The sequence below is a fragment of the Aptenodytes forsteri genome, unplaced genomic scaffold (assembly GCF_000699145.1).
Source record: "Aptenodytes forsteri isolate BGI_AS27 unplaced genomic scaffold, ASM69914v1 Scaffold138, whole genome shotgun sequence".
NCBI lineage: Eukaryota > Metazoa > Chordata > Aves > Sphenisciformes > Spheniscidae > Aptenodytes > Aptenodytes forsteri.
Window position 1 is genome coordinate 202,641 of NW_008794014.1, and position 13,901 is coordinate 216,541.

The window sequence follows — 13,901 nt, forward strand, 5'->3', positions numbered from 1 at the left end:
CTTAAGTTTGTTTGTTAACTTCACTTCCTTTCTGAGGTATTTTCTGATTCTGCTGTGTTAGAAAGGGTTTTCATTATTAATTTCTAGAATTTAAATCAGTTGAATGCAATAAAATACCTCTTAATGGTTTTTACAGTGTTTGGATATTCCATTTCTTCTTTTGCGTTTTTGCCCTTTCTCCTACTTGTTACATGAATAATTATATTCTGGGGGGAAGGGAGGGTTTTTCTTATGTTAGTAATATGGAAGAGGTGATGTGAGTTATTATAGTGCTCTAATATAATTGCTTGATTCTGTCTGCTTCAGGAATTGCACTGTTTGAGGTGTTTATTATATTTCCCTTGGGAAATGAACTTTGGGTTTCCAAATCAATAGTCATAGAGCAAGCATTTTCATGGGAAAAAACATCATCACAGTGCGTATTTCCGTGTACCCACTGAACAAGGAAGAAACAAGGGGAAGTGAGATCTTGTCAGTTTTTGAGGTTGATCCTCCAATTCTGATTGTGATAGGTTATTCTGCGTGATGGGAAGGCTTCTTTTGCCAGTTTAATATTATGCAGATAACTTACTGCCAGAGCTGTGTTCACATACTTTTAATAAGTCAGTTCATCACCTGACAGGTAAAGAATATTGAATACTGATTGTGTATATGAAGTTAAACACTCTCTTTCATAGCTGTGAACAATTTATTATTGAATTCTTATAATTTCTGATAGGTTTTATCAAAATTGTCTCTCTTGGCAGTGGGGTTACTGCTCCAATACGGTTGTTTATGCATATACCCGACCTGATCGTCCAGAATACTGTGTAGTCTTTTGGGACACAAAAAACAATGAGAAGTATGTGAAATATGTCAAGAGCTTGATTTCCATAACAACTTACGGAGACTTCTGTGTTTTAGCAACTAAAGCAGATGAAAATCAACCTCAGGTAAAGTCTTTCTTTTAATTTTCACTTGAAACGCTCTGTTCCACATGTCAGTGCTTTACAGCCAGAGTAAGATGAAATGTAAAAATCTGAATCTGTCTCAGAGTGCGTCATTCAGTTGTCATTTGACAGAATGGTGCTTGAATGGGCTCAGTGTTTAAAAACAAAGAACTCCAACAAACAACAAAGTAACAGCAAAAATGTGCAGAACCGATTAACTGCCTCTATATTTTAACTCCTTGTAGCCATTAGTAACTCAGTGAAAACTGCAGCCTTCAAGATAAGTATTTCTAAAGAAACATTAAGAACAGTTCTCCAAAGAAAAGCCAGAAGTAGGAGAGCATCAGAATGGTAACAAATAATTAATCAGTCAGAAGTGGAAAAAAAAAGGGGAATTTTTTAGGTGATATAAATCACATCTTACTACAAACTGCTCCATTTGTTTGTTTGTTTATTTATTTTAAATGTAGTGACAAATTATATGATAAATGTATCCTTTGGTTAATGTACATTCGGTTAGCGTGATGCTGTTACACGTTTTTTCTTACTGCGTTCACTTCTGAATTATTTTCTGTATCACTTGTATATTGCTTACAAAGGAGGAGCATGAGACGGAGTCAATTGGTGCAACGGTAAAAAAAAAATGCTTTAGTGCTGCTTTGCTTGATTGTGCAATAAATGGTGCACTGTCATATGGATTGAAAATATGTATACATGGCCAAAACCATTTGGTGAAATTGAGTGCAATAAAATGAGATTTTTCTGGGTTGTATTTTTAAAATAGGAAGCAAACAGTGGAGGGACTTAGTGTAACTTTCTTGAGCATAAATAAGAGATTTAATTTTAGCATCTGAAAATTACACATAGTAAGCATCTTTCAATTCTTTTGAAATGGCTCCAGTGTAATTATTAACACTGTGGGGGGTCAGCTTCTAGGAAATGAAGTGAACAAGCTTATCCTTTCTGTAGCAGTTCATTAGAGTTGCTTTCTGAAAAACAGATTTGTTTTGCAATAGATTTTGGTCATTAGAATTGTGATTTCAAGATGGCAAAACATACAGCAATAGCTGATGGGGCAAAAAAGACTAATTTCAGCAGGAACTGCTTAAAGGTATTGCAAGTGGATATGAATGTCAGTAAGTTACGAAAAACTTAACGTGGATACCCATAGCAAGGCTCGAGCTTTCTGCTTTGATCAAATCAGACAATGCAAATTCCCTTGTCCTGGCACCACCCTGTGTAGCTCATGCAGCCTCTGTCTTGGATACTGGTACTCCATCACCTCTTGGCAGTCTCTGATCTACTGACTTAGAGTCTCAGAAATAAGTAAAAAGGGCTTAAAAGAGAAATTGGTTGAAGAGTGAATGTTGGGATAATTTACCAGAGAAGAATTAATATACACATAATGGAAACAAACAATAAATAGTTTAAAAAGCCAGGTGTGGTTTCCTACAGAGGTGGAGGCTCGACATATTTTTTGGAAAAGAGAAATTTGAGAATGCTGGTGGAAAGTTTAACTCAGGAACGAAGAAATAAAAATACTATTTTTGAGACGTGTTTATTGCTGGCAGAACCAGAAAAATAAATTATTTAATGAAAAGAAATCCTTGTTCAGATCTTTTTCTGAAAGAATGAAATTCATACAGTAGCTGAAAACCTAAATTGTGCCATTCTCCTGTGATTAATAAGCTACCAATCTGTCAGTTTAAAGGGGTGAGCTCTACAGTTGCTGTAGTCTGCTACCACAATTACATAAATTGTTCAGGAGCTGAAAAAGCTATGAAGAAGTAATTATCTTCCATTTCCTGGAGAGTCAGGATAACAGCTCTTAGGTGATTCAAGTTTTGGCAGCCCTGTATATTTTTTTTTTTTTTTTTTTTTTTTTTTTTTTTTTTTTTTTTTTTTTTTTTTTTTTTTTTTTTTTTTTTTTTTTTTTTTTTTTTTTTTTTTTTTTTTTTTTTTTTTTTTTTTTTTTTTTTTTTTTTTTTTTTTTTTTTTTTTTTTTTTTTTTTTTTTTTTTTTTTTTTTTTTTTTTTTTTTTTTTTTTTTTTTTTTTTTTTTTTTTTTTTTTTTTTTTTTTTTTTTTTTTTTTTTTTTTTTTTTTTTTTTTTTTTTTTTTTTTTTTTTTTTTTTTTTTTTTTTTTTTTTTTTTTTTTTTTTTTTTTTTTTTTTTTTTTTTTTTTTTTTTTTTTTTTTTTTTTTTTTTTTTTTTTTTTTTTTTTTTTTTTTTTTTTTTTTTTTTTTTTTTTTTTTTTTTTTTTTTTTTTTTTTTTTTTTTTTTTTTTTTTTTTTTTTTTTTTTTTTTTTTTTTTTTTTTTTTTTTTTTTTTTTTTTTTTTTTTTTTTTTTTTTTTTTTTTTTTTTTTTTTTTTTTTTTTTTTTTTTTTTTTTTTTTTTTTTTTTTTTTTTTTTTTTTTTTTTTTTTTTTTTTTTTTTTTTTTTTTTTTTTTTTTTTTTTTTTTTTTTTTTTTTTTTTTTTTTTTTTTTTTTTTTTTTTTTTTTTTTTTTTTTTTTTTTTTTTTTTTTTTTTTTTTTTTTTTTTTTTTTTTTTTTTTTTTTTTTTTTTTTTTTTTTTTTTTTTTTTTTTTTTTTTTTTTTTTTTTTTTTTTTTTTTTTTTTTTTTTTTTTTTTTTTTTTTTTTTTTTTTTTTTTTTTTTTTTTTTTTTTTTTTTTTTTTTTTTTTTTTTTTTTTTTTTTTTTTTTTTTTTTTTTTTTTTTTTTTTTTTTTTTTTTTTTTTTTTTTTTTTTTTTTTTTTTTTTTTTTTTTTTTTTTTTTTTTTTTTTTTTTTTTTTTTTTTTTTTTTTTTTTTTTTTTTTTTTTTTTTTTTTTTTTTTTTTTTTTTTTTTTTTTTTTTTTTTTTTTTTTTTTTTTTTTTTTTTTTTTTTTTTTTTTTTTTTTTTTTTTTTTTTTTTTTTTTTTTTTTTTTTTTTTTTTTTTTTTTTTTTTTTTTTTTTTTTTTTTTTTTTTTTTTTTTTTTTTTTTTTTTTTTTTTTTTTTTTTTTTTTTTTTTTTTTTTTTTTTTTTTTTTTTTTTTTTTTTTTTTTTTTTTTTTTTTTTTTTTTTTTTTTTTTTTTTTTTTTTTTTTTTTTTTTTTTTTTTTTTTTTTTTTTTTTTTTTTTTTTTTTTTTTTTTTTTTTTTTTTTTTTTTTTTTTTTTTTTTTTTTTTTTTTTTTTTTTTTTTTTTTTTTTTTTTTTTTTTTTTTTTTTTTTTTTTTTTTTTTTTTTTTTTTTTTTTTTTTTTTTTTTTTTTTTTTTTTTTTTTTTTTTTTTTTTTTTTTTTTTTTTTTTTTTTTTTTTTTTTTTTTTTTTTTTTTTTTTTTTTTTTTTTTTTTTTTTTTTTTTTTTTTTTTTTTTTTTTTTTTTTTTTTTTTTTTTTTTTTTTTTTTTTTTAAATCTAACAACTTTACTGTAAAAGTTACTACTTAATTTCAACACTTCTCATTCAAGATATTCTTACTTCCCTGTGCAATCATCATAAAGCTATTTAATCCTTGAATTGGGTCTGCAAAAATAAATACATCAGCAACAACAATGAAACACTGGTGTCTAGGTCAATTCTTATTTATTTGCATCTCCCTGAGTTTAACAGACCAATCTGAGGTATCTGTGCTATCATAGCCTTCCCAAGCAGGATTACAAGAAGGGCAAAACTAACAAAACTCATCAGTTTTGTAGTATCTGTGATACTGCAGGGCGGAGGGATAGTCTTATTCACATTTCTCCCCCCATTGTAGCCCGCTTGGAGGTTCAAGGAGATCGAGGTCTGCAAAGGATAGAACAAGGGTTCTAAATTCTGGGAGCTAGCGAGGGGGTCTGATGCAGTTTATTAGATTATCCTTTGCATGAACAGCTAGGTGAGAGTTGAGTCACTGAAAAATTGCTGGTGTACCATGCTAGTAAATAATCACAGAACAGTGTGTGCCCCACAGAGCAGGGCGTGAGACACTGGCTGTCTTGCCCGCATGTTATCTGTGGTGGTACATCCTGCATATTGTATTTTGTCTGGTAGATTTGTTCCTTCTCTTAAAACAGCTGGTCATTTTTCTGTTTTGTGCTTGGCTTTGTTTATAGTGCTAATTGGCAAATAACTCATTACTCTCACGCTTATGCTGCTTTATATTTACTGCAGTCACGGTCCCTCTGTTTTCTGTTGCTGATCAGCATTAGATTGTGTGAAATGTGGGTTATGAGATACACCTTCACAGAAAACCTTGTACAGCTTACTAACTTACAAAAAACGTGGTAGGAATGACACTTGCTTTTATTTCCATACAGTATGTGCTGGTTCTCTGCAATTCTATTGGTACTCCCTTGGACCCAAAATATATTGATATTGGTAAGCAACTTGCAATAGTCTTATTCTGTTGGGTTTTTTCTAGTCTTTATAATGAATTTCTTATGCAAGTCTGTTATTCAATGAAACAATCACTGTGTGGTAACACCCCTTGCATCCAAATGTTGTGACCTTCTGTTCTATACATGGTTGTAACTATGATTTGATATTGGCTTCTCACTTCTACTTGGACTTTCCCTAAATGTAATAAACATGTAATCAGGGGTTCCCGTGTTGTGAAGTGTAATTTGTGTTGGAAATGACCTATTAATTATTCTGTTAATAACAATAGTGGCTTATAAAACTGTTGAAGATTATCAAAAGTTTTATTGAATCTTTCTATATTTTGTGTTTGTTAGTGGATAAGCAACTATAAGAACATCTTGATTTAAGAAGTTAGCCTCTATGTTAACGTTATGTATGGGTTGCTGTGCTACTTGTTATCCGAGGCTGTGTTGCTTGAAGTCCCTATTCTCTGGACCATGGTAGCCTTAATCCTTATTTTCTGAACCATAACCAGAGCCCCTAGGTCCTACTGTATGTAGGATGAGTTATTTGACAACCTGGGAAGGTAGATATCTAGCTGGCCAGCTTGGCAACAAAACTTACTTTTAAGGTATCCTGAAGTGAACTGCCTTCATTATAATATTAAAAGACATACCCACAGGTCAAGAAGACCCTTGCCCAGGTGAGGACCCTTCCCCTGCGCAAGCGTAGTAACAGAAGAGAATGACACAACAGATATTATAATTATATGTAAATCACTAACCAATCATTGTAACTGGGAGTGTACTACCTTGTAATTCTCGTGTATAAATGTAACGGTGATCTCGGCTTAGGTGTGCTTGATTTGTGGAAATTCCACCTTGCACCCGGCGCCGCAATAAAGAAGAATGCCTGCCTAAAACTCCAAATTGAGTCTTAGAGAGTTTTTCATCTGCCGACTTACGGTAACAAAACCAGTCCTATTCCTTGTAAAAACTGGCTACATTTAAACTGATTCTTTCAGTTAATACAAATTATTTATAATAGAATTTTAAAAAATTGTTACTTTTCCTTTTTTTTAATGGATGTTCTTGGTGATTCAGATTTTCCATCACAACAGTGGTAATTCACCTCTTTAAGAAAATGTACTTTTTTTGAAGAGGGTCCTGTTTCTTAGAGCCATTGAAATAGTTTGATCTGGACTTTCATTTAAAAATAACATGTTGCTGCTTCCCAAATATCTTAAAGATCAATTTCTCATATTTCAGTGTTGATAGTATCTTTTCCTCATCATCTTCCTCACAATTGTTTTATCTAAATAGTTTTAGATTATAAATTAAAAATCAAATTTAAAAAATCAGTGGATTATAACAGAAGTATAAAAATACCCCCAAATCCTAAATAGATCTGAATTCCAGGCTTTCCCTACTGCTTGTTTGCTGCAGGTGTGGTACAGAACAATTGCCAAGTAATTGCAAACTACTGTTTTCTGGGAGTTTTGCTAGAGAATAAAGATCATTGATTTTTCCCTTCGAACAGATGAGGGAAGTGCGGACAAACTGACAAATTAATCAGCTTTTTGATTAATTAATCCACTTTTGTTTGTTCTGGTTTTTGCTTTATTTTTAGTTTGTTATCCAAGTAGATCTGAATTTGGATTTAGAATACACACTGTGAACCCCATTTGCAGTTTTCTTCTTGAAGCTTGATTCTTTGATTAACTTTTCTGTTTTGTTGAAAGGCTAAATTGTTTGTAATGAAGTTTTAGCAAAAATATTTATTTGCTTTTGAATGAGAGGAGAGTATAGTTATTTAAATGAAAAGTACATATTTTTAGAACCTCATAGCTAAAATGGTGGTAAGTAGAAGGTGTATTTGGCAGCAGACATCTAACGTGATTCCACTGTTAGAAAGGTGGGATATGCTATACCACTGTTGTGCTTAGTGGTATAGCACTTTCTGAGCACACTAAAATACTTAGGAAAAAAAATTTCTGTGCATGGTTGATAGAGCAGAGGAGTGTAGCCATATTGGAACGGGTTATGGATAAAAACAGATTGCTTATTGTAAACCTGGAAGAATTCCTCCCCACTTATTTTATTAATGTAAAGTTTTCTACTTAGTATGTCTATATAGCTTTGGAACTTCCATGCTCTGATTCTGCAGAAATTGGGTTTAATTGTTAAACAAACCAAACCAAAATCTTCTCCCTACCCATGCCAAAAAGAGATGTAGCTATTATGACAAGAAACCTCATGAACTTTTTTCAATGTAAATTGCCTCCTAGAGCCATTGTTTCATCCTCTCTGCAAAAAGTAACTCCTCTGTCTAAATCTCATTAGAGAAGTTAGTTCCTAAGCCATAGTGCTAATACTTGGTGTTAGTATTAAACAATAAACAAACAGCCCTTCTCTCTGATAAAATAGATGGGAAAAGTGTCTAGCAAAGTTTTGGTAAGATAGAAATGATGAGGGAAGTAAGAAGAAGAAATTTAAGACAAGGAAGTAACAACAATTCACAGAAGAGTATAGGTAGGAAAAAAAAAAGAACCAAAGAACAGAAATAGTTGAGATCATAAAGATGATTATTTTCCTCAACCAGTGCTACTGAACAGTTTTATTATATGTTAACTAAGTTTGTGTCGTTTTCTAACATTGTTCAGTTTTTCAGTGATAGCAGGAGGAAATCAGCTGTGAGTCAAATATATATTGTGAAATTCATGCCCTATATTGTAGATCATAACTAAAATGAAGAGTGTCCTGCTCTGAGGAATGACTTCTTTGTCCTATGGAATGTGTATGAAATATTGTGGTACTTCTTAGTCTCATAATTTCTGTTTATGTAAATTTGATGCCCTCTTGCCAGCCCAATAGGGGTGGCACATCAGAACCTTAAGGAATAAAGTGCCGAGGAAATTCAATACCAAGAATTTTACAATGGATGGAGGGGAAAAAAAAGAAAAACCAACCCAAAACTGAGCACTGAAGTAAGATGATGTGGTGGGTGGTAGTGGTGTGGGTGGGGTGTCTGTTGTGTCCCCGCTGTCCCGTCCCCCCTCCTGATCAGATGTCTACGCTGTATGTGCCTACTAGTCTCCTGGACTGACTTGACAGGTGGGATTGGGGTGGTGGGGGGAGGATTTGGGGACTTACAGGGAGTAGTTAATCTCATTTCTACAGTTGACATCTAAAATAAGTTCAGTGAATCATTCCTGAAAGGGGTCTTTTTGTTCTCCATTGGGAGAAGCCCAGGGCAACCAGCTCATCTCTGTCAGAGATGTCTAAAATTAGGTGAGACGAATCCCACTCAAACGGTCAAAACTAGCTTTGCATGTACACCTCTAACTCTGCATTTAAACTCTTTTCTTTGCATTTTTCTAGTGTTCTGTTTATGTGAGCTTTCTAAGTCTATCTGTAATAGTTTTATTTATTTACATTATAAACAAAGGTATCAGTTTCTTTATGATTCCCCCATTACGACCTGTTTCCTACAGCTGTCTGTACACAAGAAAAGAATCTTCTCCAGTGACTAAAAACAGTTAAAGAGAAATGCTATTTAATTGAAAAACGCTGCTGCTGTTCCAACTGTATTTGAGTTGTGCTGAAGAGATTAAACAAGCTTCTCTTCCTTTAGCTTAACTAAGCGTTCTACGGTCTGCTTCTGTTCCCTCCAGTGTCAGAGGAGCACTTTAGTGCATAGGTTTACAATGCTCTTTCCTAGTGTGAGTTCATTTGTGAAAATGCTAGGCATTATAGCCTTCAACCTCACAGATGGGCAAATATGAGAGATAAGGAGTATTTGCATTTTTGAGTCCTGAAAAATTTCTGTAGTCTCAGTAGTTCAAACATAACAAGCAAGACTTCCATTGCTGTATAGTAAACACAGCCAAAGATTCAACCTTTTTTTTTTTTTTTTAATATATGCATCCTGTAAGACTCCTTTAAAGTTAGCCCACCAAACTTACAGAAGGGATTGAAGGTGAACGTGAAAAGTAAACGCCTATAAATGCAGCACTTTTGGAACACATTGTGCTGGTTTTATCATAGTTGCTTTCCTTTTTTGTAACCTTTGAAGATACAACTTGAAATATTTATAATATAAGGTCAATTTGTGTGAGGTGTAGACGCTTGTACACAGTCAAGGTCTTAATATACAGTATATCATTATATTAGGATGAGAGGAAATGGCCTCAAGTTGCGCTTGAGGAGGTTTAGATTGGACATGAGGAAAAATTTCTTTACTGAAAGAGTGGTTAAACATTGGACCAGGCTGCCCAGGGAAGGGGTGGAGTCCCCATCCCTGGAGGTATTTAAAAGATGTGTAGATGCGGCGCTTAGGGACATGGTTTAGTGGGCATGGTGGTGTTGGGTTGACAGTTGGACTCCATGACCTTAGAGGTCTCTTCCAACCTTAATGATTCTATGATCATGCTGTTTATCACAGTTGGAGCTTCTTGGCAGTAGAAAGTATAATTGGTCCAGTTTGACAGGGTGCTGAACTTAAGCAGCTGGCTGGCCTTGCTGAGGGCAATAGAGAGAACACCTTGTAAAACCTTAAAGGCAGAAGACCTTTCTGTAAGTTCTTTTAAGATTCCAGTGGGTGCATAATTTCTAACAAAATCATTATCCTTTTGTCCTGTTTATACATGAAAAAAATCAGCCTTAAATCAATTATCAGGTAAAAGTAATCATTAATAGTTTAAGATGTAAGCAGTACAAAAGTAAAATTAACATATCTCTCACTCAAGATAATTGGAGGGGTGTTATTGACTTATGAAAAATATATTATCTGCCTGTGAAATTCTTTTTCTTTCTCTTCTTTCTACCAAAACACTTTTTCAGGCTATTCTTTTTTAGTAAAGTGATAAATTGTTGTATCGAGTTCTGTCCAGAAAATGAGTTGCTTAAGTAATTTTTGTTTTGAACTCTTGTTCTTGTTTCAGACTTCTAAGTGCCATCTTTCAGAGTGGTTTAAAACCACTTAGGTTGTTACTTTATTCAGTTTTCATAAATGCTTATGAAAAATGCCTTCTCATATAGTAGGATGTTCCTCAACAGCCCACTCAGTATCTATGTGCTCCTGCCTATTCTTAAGTGGGTGCTCTTGACTGCTGTGAGTCTAAACTATATTTTTTTGACTGGCTGTAATTACTGCAAATCGAACACACAATATCTTTGTTTTTTACCAGACTGCCCCTTGTTGGAATAGCAATCAGCTGGTGCCCTACTGAGCCATAAAGATTTTACTCCTCCTTGAGACTCTGGTGCCCTGCAGGTCTCTTGGGCTTTGACCTGGTAGGAAATTGATAGCGGAGAAAAAAGATTGCTAATCTAGGGATGCTAAGTAGCTGATGGAGCATTTGAATAATGCATCTGAGAACGTGTGTTAAGGTGCAATTTGTACAAATTGTCAATTTATAACATTTTATAAAATTGTTTCAACAAAGTGCTATTAATCTCCCAATGACAAAGTAATTGTGATAGTGCACAATGTTTGGTTCACCCCCAGGAGATGCAAATCTTACGTTGTTGGGCTCTAAGCCAATAGTTCAAGAAGGGCTCAAAAAAAGAAGTGCTTATTCCCTTTATTCTGTTGAATTGTTAATTATGTCATTATCTTTCTAATGCTTGCCTCTGCTAATGATGGCAAAAAAGGATTAATCAGTCATTATCTGGTGAAAGGCCATCACTTCAACTTTCTTTAGACATTGATGGATGGTTACACCTTAAAGCTCTTACTTGTGTTGCTCTTTATTTTGTCCAAGGACATTTTCTTCCTGTGCTTCCTGTGCCTTGTTTTTAGGGTCCTTCACAATAGCTAGTGTTTGCTAGTCCATAAATTAGTCTTTTCTCCATTGTCTAGCTTTATTATGTTCCATCCTACTAAGGTACAAAAATTAACCAACACAGTTTCTTCTGTGCTTGTTTCACAGGCTCACAGGCTTTCTGTCAAAGTCCTTTCATGCATAACTAAATAAAAACTACAGAAGGTTAAATATCTTGTTATATAATATCTTTTTAATGGAAACACAACAGATGGTATCTGCTAAGAAAATGTCACTCAGGCTGGATTATATCATCTTCTTACATGCGCTTAGGAGCACTGACATAGTGAAGTGTTGAGTTATCTTTCACATGTGTGTTAGTGCCCAGTGAAACGAAAACAACAGCCTGATCAACATACAGGTGGATTAAAGGCAGAGTGCTAGAGTCATGCCTAGCTGTCTCGCCTCTCTCCTGCATGCCTTAACAAGGATGGCTGAACTGTATGTGAAACACCACTTGAATTGCTGTTACTTACAGTTGATCATTGTAAACTATAACTGATTTTTAGTATTTCTTTGTATTCTGTAAACTGTGGCCATTCATGAGTTCGTCCCATGTGCAGTTCAGTTGTCTGACATTGTCTCTGACATTTTCTTCTATTTATGAGCTAACACTTCTAGAGACGTTTGAATCAAGCTCTAAAATTAGGTAGATGTTATTGATCAGGCTAAGTTCGTCCCAGTTTCTCAGAACAGCCTGTAACAGGCTTGTATGAAAACAACAGTTTAGTCTTGTGTGTGTCTGTCTGTCAGATTGCTTCCTTTCCATCAGATTTAGGTGGGATTACTTGTCTGTCTTGTGTTTGCATATCCTATTTCATATACTAGAAAGTGTCTCAGCTTTTTCATGCAGCAAAGTAATACAGTCATGGATTAAGTTTGTTTTCCATCTACTATTTTTTAAAGATTAGACATGAGAGCAGGTGTTTTCTAACTGTTTTGAAGTGAGATGGAATGAATGTGGATGACATATAGACATCGCAGAAGGTTATTTGAGATTCCTGGATATCTAAGAAATAAAGTTTCTATCCTTCAGGGAGGAGGTTTTATGAAGGAACAGTGAAGAGAAATGAGGTGAGAAGAGAAAGAAGGGCCAGAGAAAATTTAAAGGGCAGGTTTTTCACATGTTGGTGGTGTTTTGATGGGATGGTGTGTTCAATCCTTTTCAGTATTTGATCACTGAAAAGTAAGGCACCTGTTTAAATGTTTTCCATACTTATTTTCAAGGTCTGAAAATTAAATATTAAGACATTAATACTGAAGTTAGCTATCTGCAAAATCAGTGGGAAGAGCTAGACAATCTAAGAGGTCCACATGTTTAGCATGGAAAGCTGCTATGCAGTGGAAGTGCTGAGCAGAGAAGTGTCTGAATCTCTTGCCTCCTTCTGACTTAAGGTGCTTGCTTTTCTGTCTGCTTAATAGTCAGAGCACGAATTCTTTGAAGAGCACTGATGCCCACGTGAGCAGCACTTGCTGCTAAAATCAAGGCCGCTGTATAAGACGGTAATACTTCCCTACACTAAAGGAAACTAAGTAATTAAACCAGCTGCCTAGAAAGGGATTCTAGATCTTCCTCAGCCTGAAGGGATTGAAATGAGCATCTTTGCTTTCCCAGGAAAGCACAAATCCCATTCTTTCCTTCTCTGCCCCAGCAACAGCCCAAAGTTGGAGTGGTTGGGGCATCCTTTCCTCGTGTTGAATCTATGCTGTTATGCAGCCAAGAAGGAAAGTATTTTAGGAGTAGAGTGTAGCCCAGTGATTAATGCTCTGAAATGAGAAGGGGGGATAGAACAGAATAGAATACTTCCAGTTGGCAGGGACCTACAACGATCATCTAGTCCAACTGCCTGACCACTCCAGGGCTGACCAAAGCATGTTATTAAGGGCATTCCCCAAACGCCTCTTAAACACTGGCAGGCTTGGGGCATTGAGCACCTCTCTAGGAAGCCTATTCCAGTGTTTGGCCACCCTCTCTGTGAAGAAATGTTTCCTAATGTCCAGTCTAGACTTGGATTTTAGTTTCTTTTTCCACAGATTTATGTTTGGTTTTTTTTTCTTTTTGTGTTTGCTTGTTTAATGACTGTCCAGTATAAAATGCTAAAGCAATTTTAGAAAAAAATCCCGTATGTCCTACTTTTATGCAATTGTTTAATCTATACAGGCAATTTTGTAAAAGCATCGGTTCCCCCATATAGATGCTGCTCTTTCAGATATGTTTTTGAATGGATCTGATCCTGATGATTGCATCCATGTGCTGTGTATCCATCTCCCTGCGATTTCACATTTGGCTTAAATCCAATCATTGTTTAGCCTGCTGTTGCAAAGAAGGGAAGGCCCTGCCCTCCATGCTGGCTGGTCATTCCTGCCCTCTCCAACATTTGTGGTTTTCTCTTTAATCCAACTTAAGCTAATCTTTTCTTTAATTTTGAGCTCAGTTAGATGAATGAATTGATCCAACTTACTCTGTGGTCAAGCTACTGCTAGAGCCGATACAGAAGAAGCGTCAGGGATTGGTGCGTGGGGTTTTTTTGACAGCAACAGTTTAAGTTAGGCATGTTCATAAAATGCCTAATTGATTGTATTCCTATGGATAAAGCATAGATGTGTTGCCATCTTGTTTCTGAATCACAACAGAGCTTATGTGAACTTCCTTTTTTCCCAGATTGGGGTACTTTGAGGTGTGCACAAATGAGTAAGTTTAGGCTCTGTGGAAGCTGTAGGTCAAATGGGGAGTCACCCGGTGAGTCTGAGGAATGCCCATGGCTTTCACATGTGGGCTTGGTTTAGCATTGTCTTAAAGTGTTTAAACGTTGACTAAGCTGAGTCCAAA

At 33.3% G+C, this 13,901-nt stretch overlaps 1 protein-coding gene across 1 annotated transcript in view; it reads left to right on the plus strand.

The window, feature by feature from the left end:
* WDR35 (WD repeat domain 35) overlaps positions 1-13,901 on the plus strand; it is a 50,366-nt gene that overhangs the window by 13,601 nt on the left and 22,864 nt on the right. Inside the window, exons 10-12 of the mRNA XM_009290690.2 lie at positions 747-932; positions 1,529-1,561; positions 5,205-5,265. Of these exons, the coding sequence (XP_009288965.1) occupies positions 747-932; positions 1,529-1,561; positions 5,205-5,265 (280 nt within the window). The remainder of the gene's footprint in view (positions 1-746; positions 933-1,528; positions 1,562-5,204; positions 5,266-13,901) is intronic.